The sequence below is a fragment of the Eleginops maclovinus genome, chromosome 5, assembly GCF_036324505.1.
Source record: "Eleginops maclovinus isolate JMC-PN-2008 ecotype Puerto Natales chromosome 5, JC_Emac_rtc_rv5, whole genome shotgun sequence".
NCBI lineage: Eukaryota > Metazoa > Chordata > Actinopteri > Perciformes > Eleginopidae > Eleginops > Eleginops maclovinus.
In genome coordinates this window covers 24,309,429-24,319,985 of record NC_086353.1, presented here as the reverse complement: position 1 = coordinate 24,319,985, position 10,557 = coordinate 24,309,429, and the positions used below count along the sequence as shown (strand labels likewise).

General features: G+C 41.2%; 1 protein-coding gene across 4 annotated transcripts; it reads right to left on the bottom strand.

Annotated features, from left to right (window-relative positions):
• Positions 1 to 304: 304 nt before the first annotated feature.
• LOC134865298 (uncharacterized) lies at positions 305 to 4,461 on the bottom strand. 4 transcript variants are annotated; one of them, XR_010165927.1, is made up of 5 exons: positions 3,410 to 4,461; positions 2,600 to 2,659; positions 2,078 to 2,464; positions 1,636 to 1,779; positions 305 to 1,011 (listed from the first exon to the last, which is right to left on the bottom strand). XR_010165927.1 is itself a non-coding variant. In XM_063884801.1 (4 exons), exons 2-4 carry the CDS (start codon positions 2,114 to 2,116, stop codon positions 350 to 352), a joined length of 777 nt encoding a protein of 258 aa, XP_063740871.1. In that variant the 5' UTR covers positions 2,117 to 2,464; positions 2,600 to 4,387; the 3' UTR covers positions 313 to 349. The 4 variants fall into 4 exon arrangements, 1 of the variants encoding a protein (XP_063740871.1); XR_010165929.1 differs by having other exon boundaries at positions 1,704 to 1,779; XR_010165928.1 differs by lacking the exon at positions 305 to 1,011 and adding an exon at positions 1,437 to 1,546.
• Positions 4,462 to 10,557: the final 6,096 nt, after the last annotated feature.

Genomic DNA, 10,557 nt, shown 5'->3' with positions numbered 1-10,557 from the left:
AATGAAATACTGCCTAAATACAAAATAGGGAGTCAGAATTAGGGTCTGTAATCATGGCTGTGCAACAGCGTACAAAAGAACAATTATGCAGCGATAACCATTAAACTAAAAGAGTAACAGGGGAAAAATGTATACTAAGGACTTTTTAAATATCAAGGTTATCATTAATGCTTGTATCAGGGTGTCTGCAGGTTTTAACAAGTGCAATTTTAGACTTTTTTAGACCTTTTTTAGACCATCATGGGTTAAATTTAAGACCTTCACGAAGTATTAAAAAAAAAAATAACAAAGCCAGATTGCCGTCAATTTACATTTATTGTCAATGAAACAAACATATTATTTACATTATTTACATGCTTTTAAGCTCTGCACTTTTGGTGGCAATTTCATCCCCCAGAACCTTCAGCTGGGAGAGCTTGTCTTTGGCAGCCCTCCTCAGAGCATTTGATTTTGAAATCAGATGTGCCATTTTGCTCCCAGCCTTGCCCTCTGCTTGCTCTGCCAACTCATCTGCCTCTTTGCCCAGGCTCTCAGTAACTTTATGTAGACTGTCCCTCTTGACTTTCAGGTCTTGTAACTGCTCCTCCGCGTGTGCCCTTTTCTTCCCTTGTGTCTCTGTCTCCTTCTTCTTCCTCTGTTCGTCCAAATGCACACGGTACCGTGACCTGGCAGCCATGACAGATTTCATTAGGTCAGGTGTAAGTGGAACCTTGGTAACGCCCCCATGTATTGCAACGTAGTCGTAAACAAGCCTGTGTGCGACCAATGTTTCTTCTTGCATATTCTCCGTCTCGATCTCTTTGTTCACTGAGAAGCCTCTCTCTACAGACGCCTGACCATGAGAAAGCAGTAAAAGGGTCTTGCAAAACGCCCAAAGATCTGGGTATGCCTTGCCGATGAAGCCATGAAGGAAGACATCTAGCCTCTTTTGCATTGGCTTGAAGGAGATGAAATCTTCATGCCTGCACTCCACAGACAACGCAGCATCGAACTGTTGGAGAATGGTGTCCCCTGAGACAAAAAGATGTAAAAATAAATTTACTTATGGCTTCCATTTAGTCATCACCATTGTGGCTTTCCTTACAGCTCTGTGGGGGTACAGTCTTTAAACCACACAAAACGGGTGCATGGAAATGATTTGCTGGAGTAACCTAACTTAAGAGATCTACACTCAAATATATTGTGATCATATTTTGACATACAATAAATACTGATCAGTTGCTAAATGCAGATGCTAAATATAATATACAAGATTATCTGAAAGTGGCACGCATAATTTTCCTCAGCCCTTTTTAGAACTCCTAGTACCAGCACAAACTCCTCCTGCCAGCTGCCTGTTGAGCAGAAATGTCTGCACAAGTCCCTTCATCTTTGCCTTGCAGCCGTCTGGATCACTGCTCATCACTGTGGGGTCTAGACAATCCATCTGCCTAATGGTACTGTACTTAAGAGGACTCTTCTCCTGTACTTTCTTCACCATGCTTGAGAGTCCTTGCATGCAGTCCCTTTTAAATTCAAGAATCCTGAGGTCTGAACTTTTGCTGTTCTGTACAGAGAAATGCGAAAGGAATGTAAGCAAAAATGCTGTACACATGGGCTTCCCCCTGATAATCTTTGACATTAAGCTATTAGTACCTTGAGGGCCTCCTCAGCACCCAAGCCAATATCAACACAGTGCACCGGCATCAAGATATTCTTGTCACCTATGTCCAGTTTGGTAAGCTGGGCTGTGGTGATGTCCTGCAGAACCTCTCGTTTCACGAAACGACGCATCAGACTCTGTTGGACGATAACAAAAGAAACATTTCAATTACATAATTACTTTGCAAAATACTGTGTACCATTTTGACTGTTGTAGATTTGCTGTGAATGTGTCTTTGTTCACAACTGTATTTGTTTAATTACAGGCCTACATAATGCTTTACTTTTGAGCTGGCGGTGTAATGGGGTGGGTGGGTGGGCTGGCATCATAACCACACCAAAACTCTCAAAATCAATATAATGCAATCATAAAATCCATACATCCATTTCATGACAGTTTCCTAAATAATGTTCTGCTCATTAGAAAAGGCATTACCTTGATCAACTCTGCCAGATCTTTGCCTAGGTAAGGCATCACCGGCTCCTCAGTCTGGTACTTCCTCTAAAACTGATCAAACAGCTGGGCGATGCTCCTGAAAAACTGCAGCTTAGGTAGAGTCAGGGGATCTTTCTGGGCTTCTTCGATTACAGCAAAGCTTCCAGTGCCAGGATTTGGAAGCTCCTTTCTCCTCACAGCATTGGTGTACACCAGCATAGATGACCAGATATCCAACGCTCGTATCACGACAGGCAGGTTTTCCAGCCATCGGTGCCCACACCATGCCAACGGGAAGCGGGTAGACCTGGTGGTCTTCTCGTAGTCCTCTCGTCTTGCGGGAACATTATGCAACAATGTGTGCAAGGCCCTGAGGATCTTGTCCACCTGCCACGATGAGAAGCCTGTTTTAAAGTCATTGTGTACGGTGTGTAACCCGCAGCTACCAACAGATATGAGCTGAGAACCAGCGTACAGGTCAGCATATTCCGCCTGGAACAGCTCAAAGAACTTAAAATTTACATTTGGACCATCCATTGAGATCGAAATCAGCTTGCTGAGGTCCAGGTGGCCCGCACATTCCTAAGGGAAGGAAACAAATCAACCAGTCAATTAAATTAGCATATATTTAAACAACAAAATCACACACACAGGCAATAGTTATGTGCAGCTAGCATACAAATAAGTAATGGGAGCAGAATGTAAAGGTTGGGCAATGAAAAGGAGGCATGTACAAATTATGATTAAGAGAAGGCAATTTAATACACAGATGTCCTCATTCATTCTCTCACACAGCAATTGCAGAGCACTACTTCAGAAAATGAATAAACCAAATCTCCCAATGATCAAAATATTTTCACTAAGAAACGTTTTGGACATGGTGACAGAGACAACTGTATATGCGGATCAGACGCGCAGCCACACACCTTCCGATTTTAAATGGAGCCCCTTTTCATAACAGGAGATGAAATCGTTCGTCGGTCTTTGCATTACGTTTGGGATCATAAAACTACCGCAACACGGAAGTTGTATGATCCCTGCCGTAATGCAGAGACCGACGAATAACATACATCCCCAACAATGACAAATCAACTATGCTGCGTTACGCAGCAACCGACATCTGGGGCCATGTTGTTGTTATGCAACAACCGGTGCTGGGGGAAATGTTGCGTTACGATAAACCCGGTGTGACAGGTGGCTACCCCGTAACAAGATGTTACTCCAGATGTAAGAAACGCAGCGATTGGCCAAAAGTACTTCTATTAATTTTAATCAAGAGTGACATTTTTACGACCAATCAGTGGATAAAAATAATACAAAAAAAGCACTTACTTTGATCTCCTTCAGCAAGTCGTTTGCTGTGGCATGGCCCATAAATTGTGAGCCCAGGTACCGGGACTGTACCTGGCCGTCATCCCAGTACCTTACGTGAAGGTCCAGTTGCTTCCTCTTTGTTGCGTGGTTAAGACTTTCGTCAAACATAATGACGAAGGGCCCGGTCACCTTTGAGATAAGCTCTTTTTTGACGAACTCTGCCACTCCAAATCGGAGTATGTACGACGTCTTGTCTCTCCCGCATTGGAATGTTTTGGCAACTGTGGAGTCGGGGAACATCGCTTGGAAAAGCTCTCCGATGCCGTCATTGGATCTGCATGACTGGTGTTTAGCCACTGTGTTAAGCGCCCACAGAACTTCTGCCTTCATTGTATCAGTGGAGCCCAATAGATCACGAATATTACCCATATTATTTATTGACGACGTGCTGCTTGCTACTGAACAGAACTGGGCAATTCCATGGGAATTGCGTGCTGCATTTGCCGACTCCTGGTGTTTGCTGGATTTTGTGTGAGACTCCAGTGCCTTGATGCCCAGGGTCCCGAGTTTAAGAGTTCTTTTGCAAAACGTGCAGTATGCCTCACTGTCATCAGCGGGAACGCGTTTCAGCCAGTCTGCAAATTGCCCTATTGAGAGCCAATTGTCGTTGAATTTACATTTACCCATCCTTTTTTTTTAACTTTCTCCTGCCATTCGGACGTTATCCTACTTCGTAACTATTCCCGCCTTGCTCGCACACAGAGAATCAAAATACTTGCTGCTGCATCCTGTGACGACAGTACATTTCCGTTTCACATCTGTAGTTTTATTATTGTACGTTCCACTAACAGCACATGTCATGTAGAACTACACGGACCATAACTGCCACCATAACAGAAAAAGAAAAAAACAGAACGGCGTGGAAAAGGACATAAAAACAAAACAAACCAAAAAAAAAATCCTTTGTCGATATTTTGCATTGAAACGTACGTCTTAAATTACTCAAACGCAATTTTAGACTTACACTGCGAAATATCTCTATATTTTAGACTTTTTTAGGCCTTAAATTGAAAATGTGTAATTTTAGACTTTTTTAGACTTTTTAAGACCCCGCGGACACCCTGTTGTATATTAAAACAACCATGATATGGACTGATACATTGGGGGGTCTTTTGGTTTAAGAAATATTGGCTTTGGTATTAAGTCGAGGATCTAAACCAAATGAATTTTCATCTTTGACATGTGATGGGAAAGGGTTTAGTTTAGTTCATTAAAAACAAAAAATTAACCTCAACTCATAATATGTGAAGTTAAATATTGTGATGCTGCAAAGAGGTCCAAGCGTACAAACGCTATTCTACAGATTTAACCAAAGCAGGTATGGTACAATTCACACCATGCTAGCACAAAAATGTGTTTTTTCCTCTCAAGTCATGCAGCCCTATTACACAGTATATCCGAAGTCTGAATCCAATATTGGAACGTAAGGAAAGGACCAAAAAGACATGCAAAAAATGTGTATTACAAAACTGACAAGGCTGATATACCACACAATGATCGACCTTTTTACTCAATATCAGAAATCCAGTCTACTGTAAATGTATACCGCCTCAGTTTCTCTATAGATCCTATTCAGCCTCGACTTGCTGTTTTTAGATCAATTAATTTTACAGCAGTCGTCATTTAGACGCCAGCACATGCTACACACAGGTCTCTGCGTGAACGGCTGGTGTAACGGCCGATCCGTGCATTGAGACAAACCATGAAATGAGGTAATAACAGGAGACCTGCAGTCTCGTCATTATCTGTGCTTTCCTGTGAGTAAGTGACATCATTATCAGTGGGTATTGATTGTCTTCTGGCTGGGTGACAGCAGGTCAGCTAATAGATGGTGCTTATTCCAGCCCAGGTTACCTTTATAGACTGGAGAGTGAGTTCCGGACCGGCACATTAGCGCCTGATCGGAGTCTGGTATTTATATAGGGTTTTTTTTACGAAGAAATGAAACAACCTCCTTCTGCATTACAGTGCTTTATACAATCAACTTATCTCAGTAACAGCTACAGCCTTCACACAAACAAAATACACCTGTACTCATATTTAAATACCCACCCATACATTTAATCATAGGTTTCTTTAACACAACTCGTCTTCCTGTGGTTTGTGCTGTGTGTTGCTGGTGGCAAAACAAAACAAATCTATCTGAATAAATGTCATAAGAGACCATAAACCTGTTGTCCTGAAAAATCTTAACATCTTCATGAGACTCATAATAAAGAAATGTCACATTTACACATCAAAAGCAGCCTGGAAATCTATTTCCTAGCCAAGCACACCTTTTAGATTTGTACCTGTGCTACATGTTATTTGGAACTCTAGAAGTATTTACCTGTGACAGTCTTTCTGAGAAAGCGTCACCATTATATATTTACTTTCTCTATTCAGAAATACCATCTACTGCTGGATACACTTTTTATAAACCCTTCTTGATTATTTTCTCCGCAAGTGCTGTCTCAGAAGAGACTTTCACTGAACTGTTTCTTTGTCTGTTATTTTGCACAGCTTCTGTGTTGGTTTGCTCTCTGAATATTTTCTCCCCAACTGTGTTTTCTCTGACTGAGTGGGACGGTGCTGCCAATTGGCGGGGCCATCACCGCAGTGACTCTGACCCTGGCTTTGTGTATCTCTGACTCTCCCTGACCTCTGGGCACAATGGCTCCCTCACAGCCTTCCAGCCGGCCTCCACCCTCACTGTCAGCCAGAGAATAGAGGAGGCAAGAACAGTGGGTGATGGAGCGGGGGGGGGGGGAGAGAAAGTATGTGTATATGTGTGTGTGTGTGTGTGTGTGTCAACATACATGAAAGTCAACTAGGTGTGCTAGCCGCATTATTATTGGTTCTACGTTTAAATGCACACAATGTAATTAAATACCACAAATCATCCGCTGATCTAACTTTCCACTGAAGCGATATCACACACTCGCTGACTGAAAACAGACAGCCCTTTCAGTGTGTACACCTTTTATATTTATTCTGTTGACTTTTCATATTCCTGCACAAAACTGTAGATCCCTTTCATTTTAAATAAAACAATTGTACTCATTATGTTTAAGTACTTCTTTCTATATTCCATTAATGTTCGTCACTATTCAATTCTTCCCTTTATTTTTATTTTCTGTAAATCTGTTCACTATTATGCACGGGAAAACCATAAATTCCTTATGCGCAACGTACTGGGCATTTTACCTGAGACTGATTCTCAGATTATATCAGAAATGTAAATATCTTGGAACACCATTTTATTTATTCAGACAGAGATCAGGTTCTGGCAGGTTCTTTTACTTCAATTGGGTTTATGATATTTGTGTTTCTTCACATACATACTTCAATACAAATTCTACAAACTCTGTTACTGAGAAAAGTTGACAGGCCTGTCATGGCAAGTCCAATGTGAAGACGCCAAAGAATTATTAACTGCAGATCCCACACAAACCTTTCACAGCGGCTCTGTCATCTCTGCCGTCTACCTCTCACTACAGGTGGGGACATGTCACTGTAATATTGTGTTTGACATTTGCTGCTCAAACACAAGGTAAACGTGTTACAAAATGAGAGCTAATGCAGCACATTTGGCTGTGCTGTGAGGCTACGTGTGTCTTCAGGGAGGTTAAGGTTTCTGATGATAGAGGCTGGATAAGTAGTGAAGCTGCAGTTACGCACTATGAAACTGTTGACTTAGCAGAGTTCCCATGAGAGCTTTAATCCATGCGTGTACACAAAGAGGCAGGGCGGCCCTAAGGTGAGCTCTGAGAGTCTGTGTTTGAGTGTGTGTTCGAGACAGAAAATTGCCTGGAGAGACTCACATGGGTGTACTGCCACTCCTATGTGATGTGTTTCACACCATCCTGGGTCATCAGAGGGTCAGCACTGCAAGGAGAGAGAGAGGGGGATTTATGTTCCAATTTTGAATATCAGCCGCAACAACAAGATTTAAGAACAATGTGGCAAATTTGTGTTGGAAGCCACTAAATTAGAACTTTTATGAAATAACCATAAGCATGAGCTTGCTTCTAATTCAAACCTTTAGAGCTTAGATATTAAAGTATGTTAGATGCCTCGCTTACAATGCCAAATAGACAATGGAAGCAACAAGCTGGTAAAGGAAGAGCACAGACATTGTGTGGAGACCAAAACAAAGCTTAAATAAAGTGAATACTGGACTAATATTTGTTGAATGGACAGAAACATAATGTCGCTCTGTGTCTGCTGGATGGGTAAACAGGCTATCGTTGACGTAAAAGACTAAGGGCAAGTCTTTGAAGCCCAGTCTGCACACGTACACACAGTTTGAGAAGCGCTCTTAATATACTCAATAGTTAATAACACCTGTGAGGTTGACCATGGCTGCCAGTGGAGGAATACAAGAAGTGTTTATTACTAACCAGTGATCAAAACTAATCATAACTTACTAATTATGATTTTTTAAATGTGCATTTTTGTTGAATGCTCAATCCAACTCTGATCATTTTGCAAATGTAAATGAAATTGAGTGTATTTCAAAAACGTGTTTAATTTGCAGCTTTGTCGTATTGTTGCAACACGTGCACTTCTTGCAGTTTTATGAACGTTACAATGGAGTTTGTGTTGCTGTATTATTTTCAGAGGTGTTTTGAATATTCAGTCTACCCTCATTGGTATGAACAGTGTGTACAACACCTCTTGGAAACAAGCTGTAAGACAATGGATTTTAAAAGACTGTGCATTTGTACATTTTCACAGTATTTATCTCTCAAATTGTGTCCTCTTGTAAGAAGCAAAGCACTGCAGAGCAGCAGCCTATTGTTTTTAATTAAAGTGACAGTTTTACTCTCACATCAAGGGGAGAGGAATTTGGCAGAGAGAGGCGTTTCTGACCGTAGTATGAAATCTTTCACACTTCCATTGCAGAAAGACACAGCTTAAGGCAGTAAATCTCACACACACAGACACACCCACACAATCACACAAACACATATGGACATAGACAGAGACAGATACGCACATTGTCATACACTGACACTCACTGTGATCTAGGGTAATTGCAAATAGCAAGTCTTCAGCTGAATCTGCTATGACATCCAACCTCTATCAATTAAATATCAAATGTTCTCCCCAACAGTTTTCTACCAAACACATTCTTCATTCCTTTCATCCCAAAAGCTGAAACTCAACAGTTAAAATGCCAGTGAAGAGCGAGCAGGCGGGAGCGAGAGACAGGGGAATCAAAGCATGTTAATCAAGCCCTACAGTGCTGTGTGTGTGTGTGTGTGTGTGTGTGTGTGTGTGTGTGTGTGTGTGTGTGTGTGTGTGTGTGTGTGTGTGTGTGTGTTTGAGAGAGACAGTACAAGAAAGCGAATGGGAGCCAGAGAAGATGTCCATTTTTATTATTCAACCCCCCCACCTCTCTCTTCCTCTCCCTCTCCCTCTCTTTCTTTCCCCTATTTGAAGCCAAGGTTTCCCTCTCCTCTCTCTCTCTCTCTCTCTCTCTCTCTCTCTCTCTCTCTCTCTCTCTCTCTTCCTCCATGTCAGTGTCTATAATGCACTCTGACAACACACAAATCACTGGAGTGGTTTCCCAGCAACAGGAGGGAGGGTTTAGGGTTCTGGACCCTGATGGAGCCAAAAACGTCTTCCAAGAGAGGAAATTGATTCAGTGGAAGTCTTAGAAAAAATCCTTCAGATCCAGTCAATAATCACCACCAGATAAATAAAAGGGTTGGGAAGGGGTGTATGGGGGGCAGCATTGATTATCCTTGTTTTCTGCTGGCTAGTACACACAGGGAACAAAATCAAAAAACTGGTCAACAGCAAACAAACAGCATGAAAGTCAGAAATCAAAGTGTCCCCTCTCATCTCTCCTAGTCTTCCTCTCGCTGTAGGAATCATGTTTTCTTTTCCCAACCACTCCCTCCAATACGCATTTATTTCTCTCTGCCTCCCCCCTGTGGGCGCTAATGTACTCCTCAATCAGTAAATCTGATTACAGATTACAAGGATTCTTTTGCTTTTCAAAATTAAATAGCTAACTATTTCCACCACGTTACCACTTTAATTTAAAGCATACAGGATTCATACATGTGACCAATGACTTGCTGTTAGTGTTGTTATTTGCAAGTTAGCAATAACCTTTTTATGGTGTGAATTAAAAGATAACTCAAACAATGAGATGCCTCAAATACCTCCAACACTTCTCATATAAAGAATTTAAAAAATCTGTGCACTTATTATGTGAAATATACACTTATTACTGTTATTACTGGCTGCTACTGCTTTCTTTTTTATCTGTTAACTCCCTTTTTTTTTACCGATGTTGTGTATTGTATTTATTTTTCATAACTTTTAAAACCCTGTTACCATTCCTAGTCAAGTCCTATTAAAATATTACCTTATTTTGGATATTGCTCAATAAAATAAAAGGCTGTATACTTTATAAGATGTTCAAGAAAAATGGAGAGGATTTCACATCCAAAAATGTTGTTAGATACTTACACTCAACCCGCCCTAAATTAAAACTTAAATAATGTGTAAAGGTCCTTTTTGACCGCAGCCATGTTGTCATGCCATTGCAGGATACGCAGGTGTTATTAAGATATGTTATGGCCCTGGTGTAGTGCATGCTGGCTACGACAATGGCCGTGACACGATAATAACAACCTAACCACAATGTATTGTTAATGCAGTGATTACTTGCACCTATGTTAACCTAGCAATGATATGACAAATGGCTGCTGCTGTGAAAATAATAATTCAAGCAGTATAATTGAAATACTGTTCAGTTCATTTGACATTGAAATTATAAACTGAAAGTTAGGTTTTTATTAACAGTTGCTCCTAAACATCCGACGTTGTGAGACTGTAGTACATTAAACGTTACACGGCATACAGGCCTTAGTCTACTTTGTAAAGCACAGGTTTGACTTGAGCCTGAGAGCAAAATGTCACCTGCTGAGCTTTACTGACTGAAACATATCTGTGTTGTGTCATTGAGTTAGTTAGCTTACACTATTTAATCCCTTCCACAAATTCACTTGAAACACTTATTTACAACAGTTAAGCTAGCAACAGCAAATTTACCTTTTCTCATTTCACGGAGCTCGAGCTGCAGTCCCCGCGGGTAAACCCCCAGG

What these genes read in the sequence shown, in the direction of transcription:
- LOC134865298 (XM_063884801.1), bottom strand. Translation starts at nt 2,116, where the DNA reads ATGCCTTACCTAGGCAAAGATCTGGCAGAGTTGATCAAG. An exon ending in ATCTGGCAGAGTTGATCAAG is followed by an intron (nt 1,780 to 2,077) that starts GTAATGCCTTTT and finishes ATCGTCCAACAG; the next exon opens with AGTCTGATGCGTCGTTTCGT. An exon ending in GCTTACCAAACTGGACATAG is followed by an intron (nt 1,012 to 1,703) that starts GTGACAAGAATA and finishes TTTTTGTCTCAG; the next exon opens with GGGACACCATTCTCCAACAG.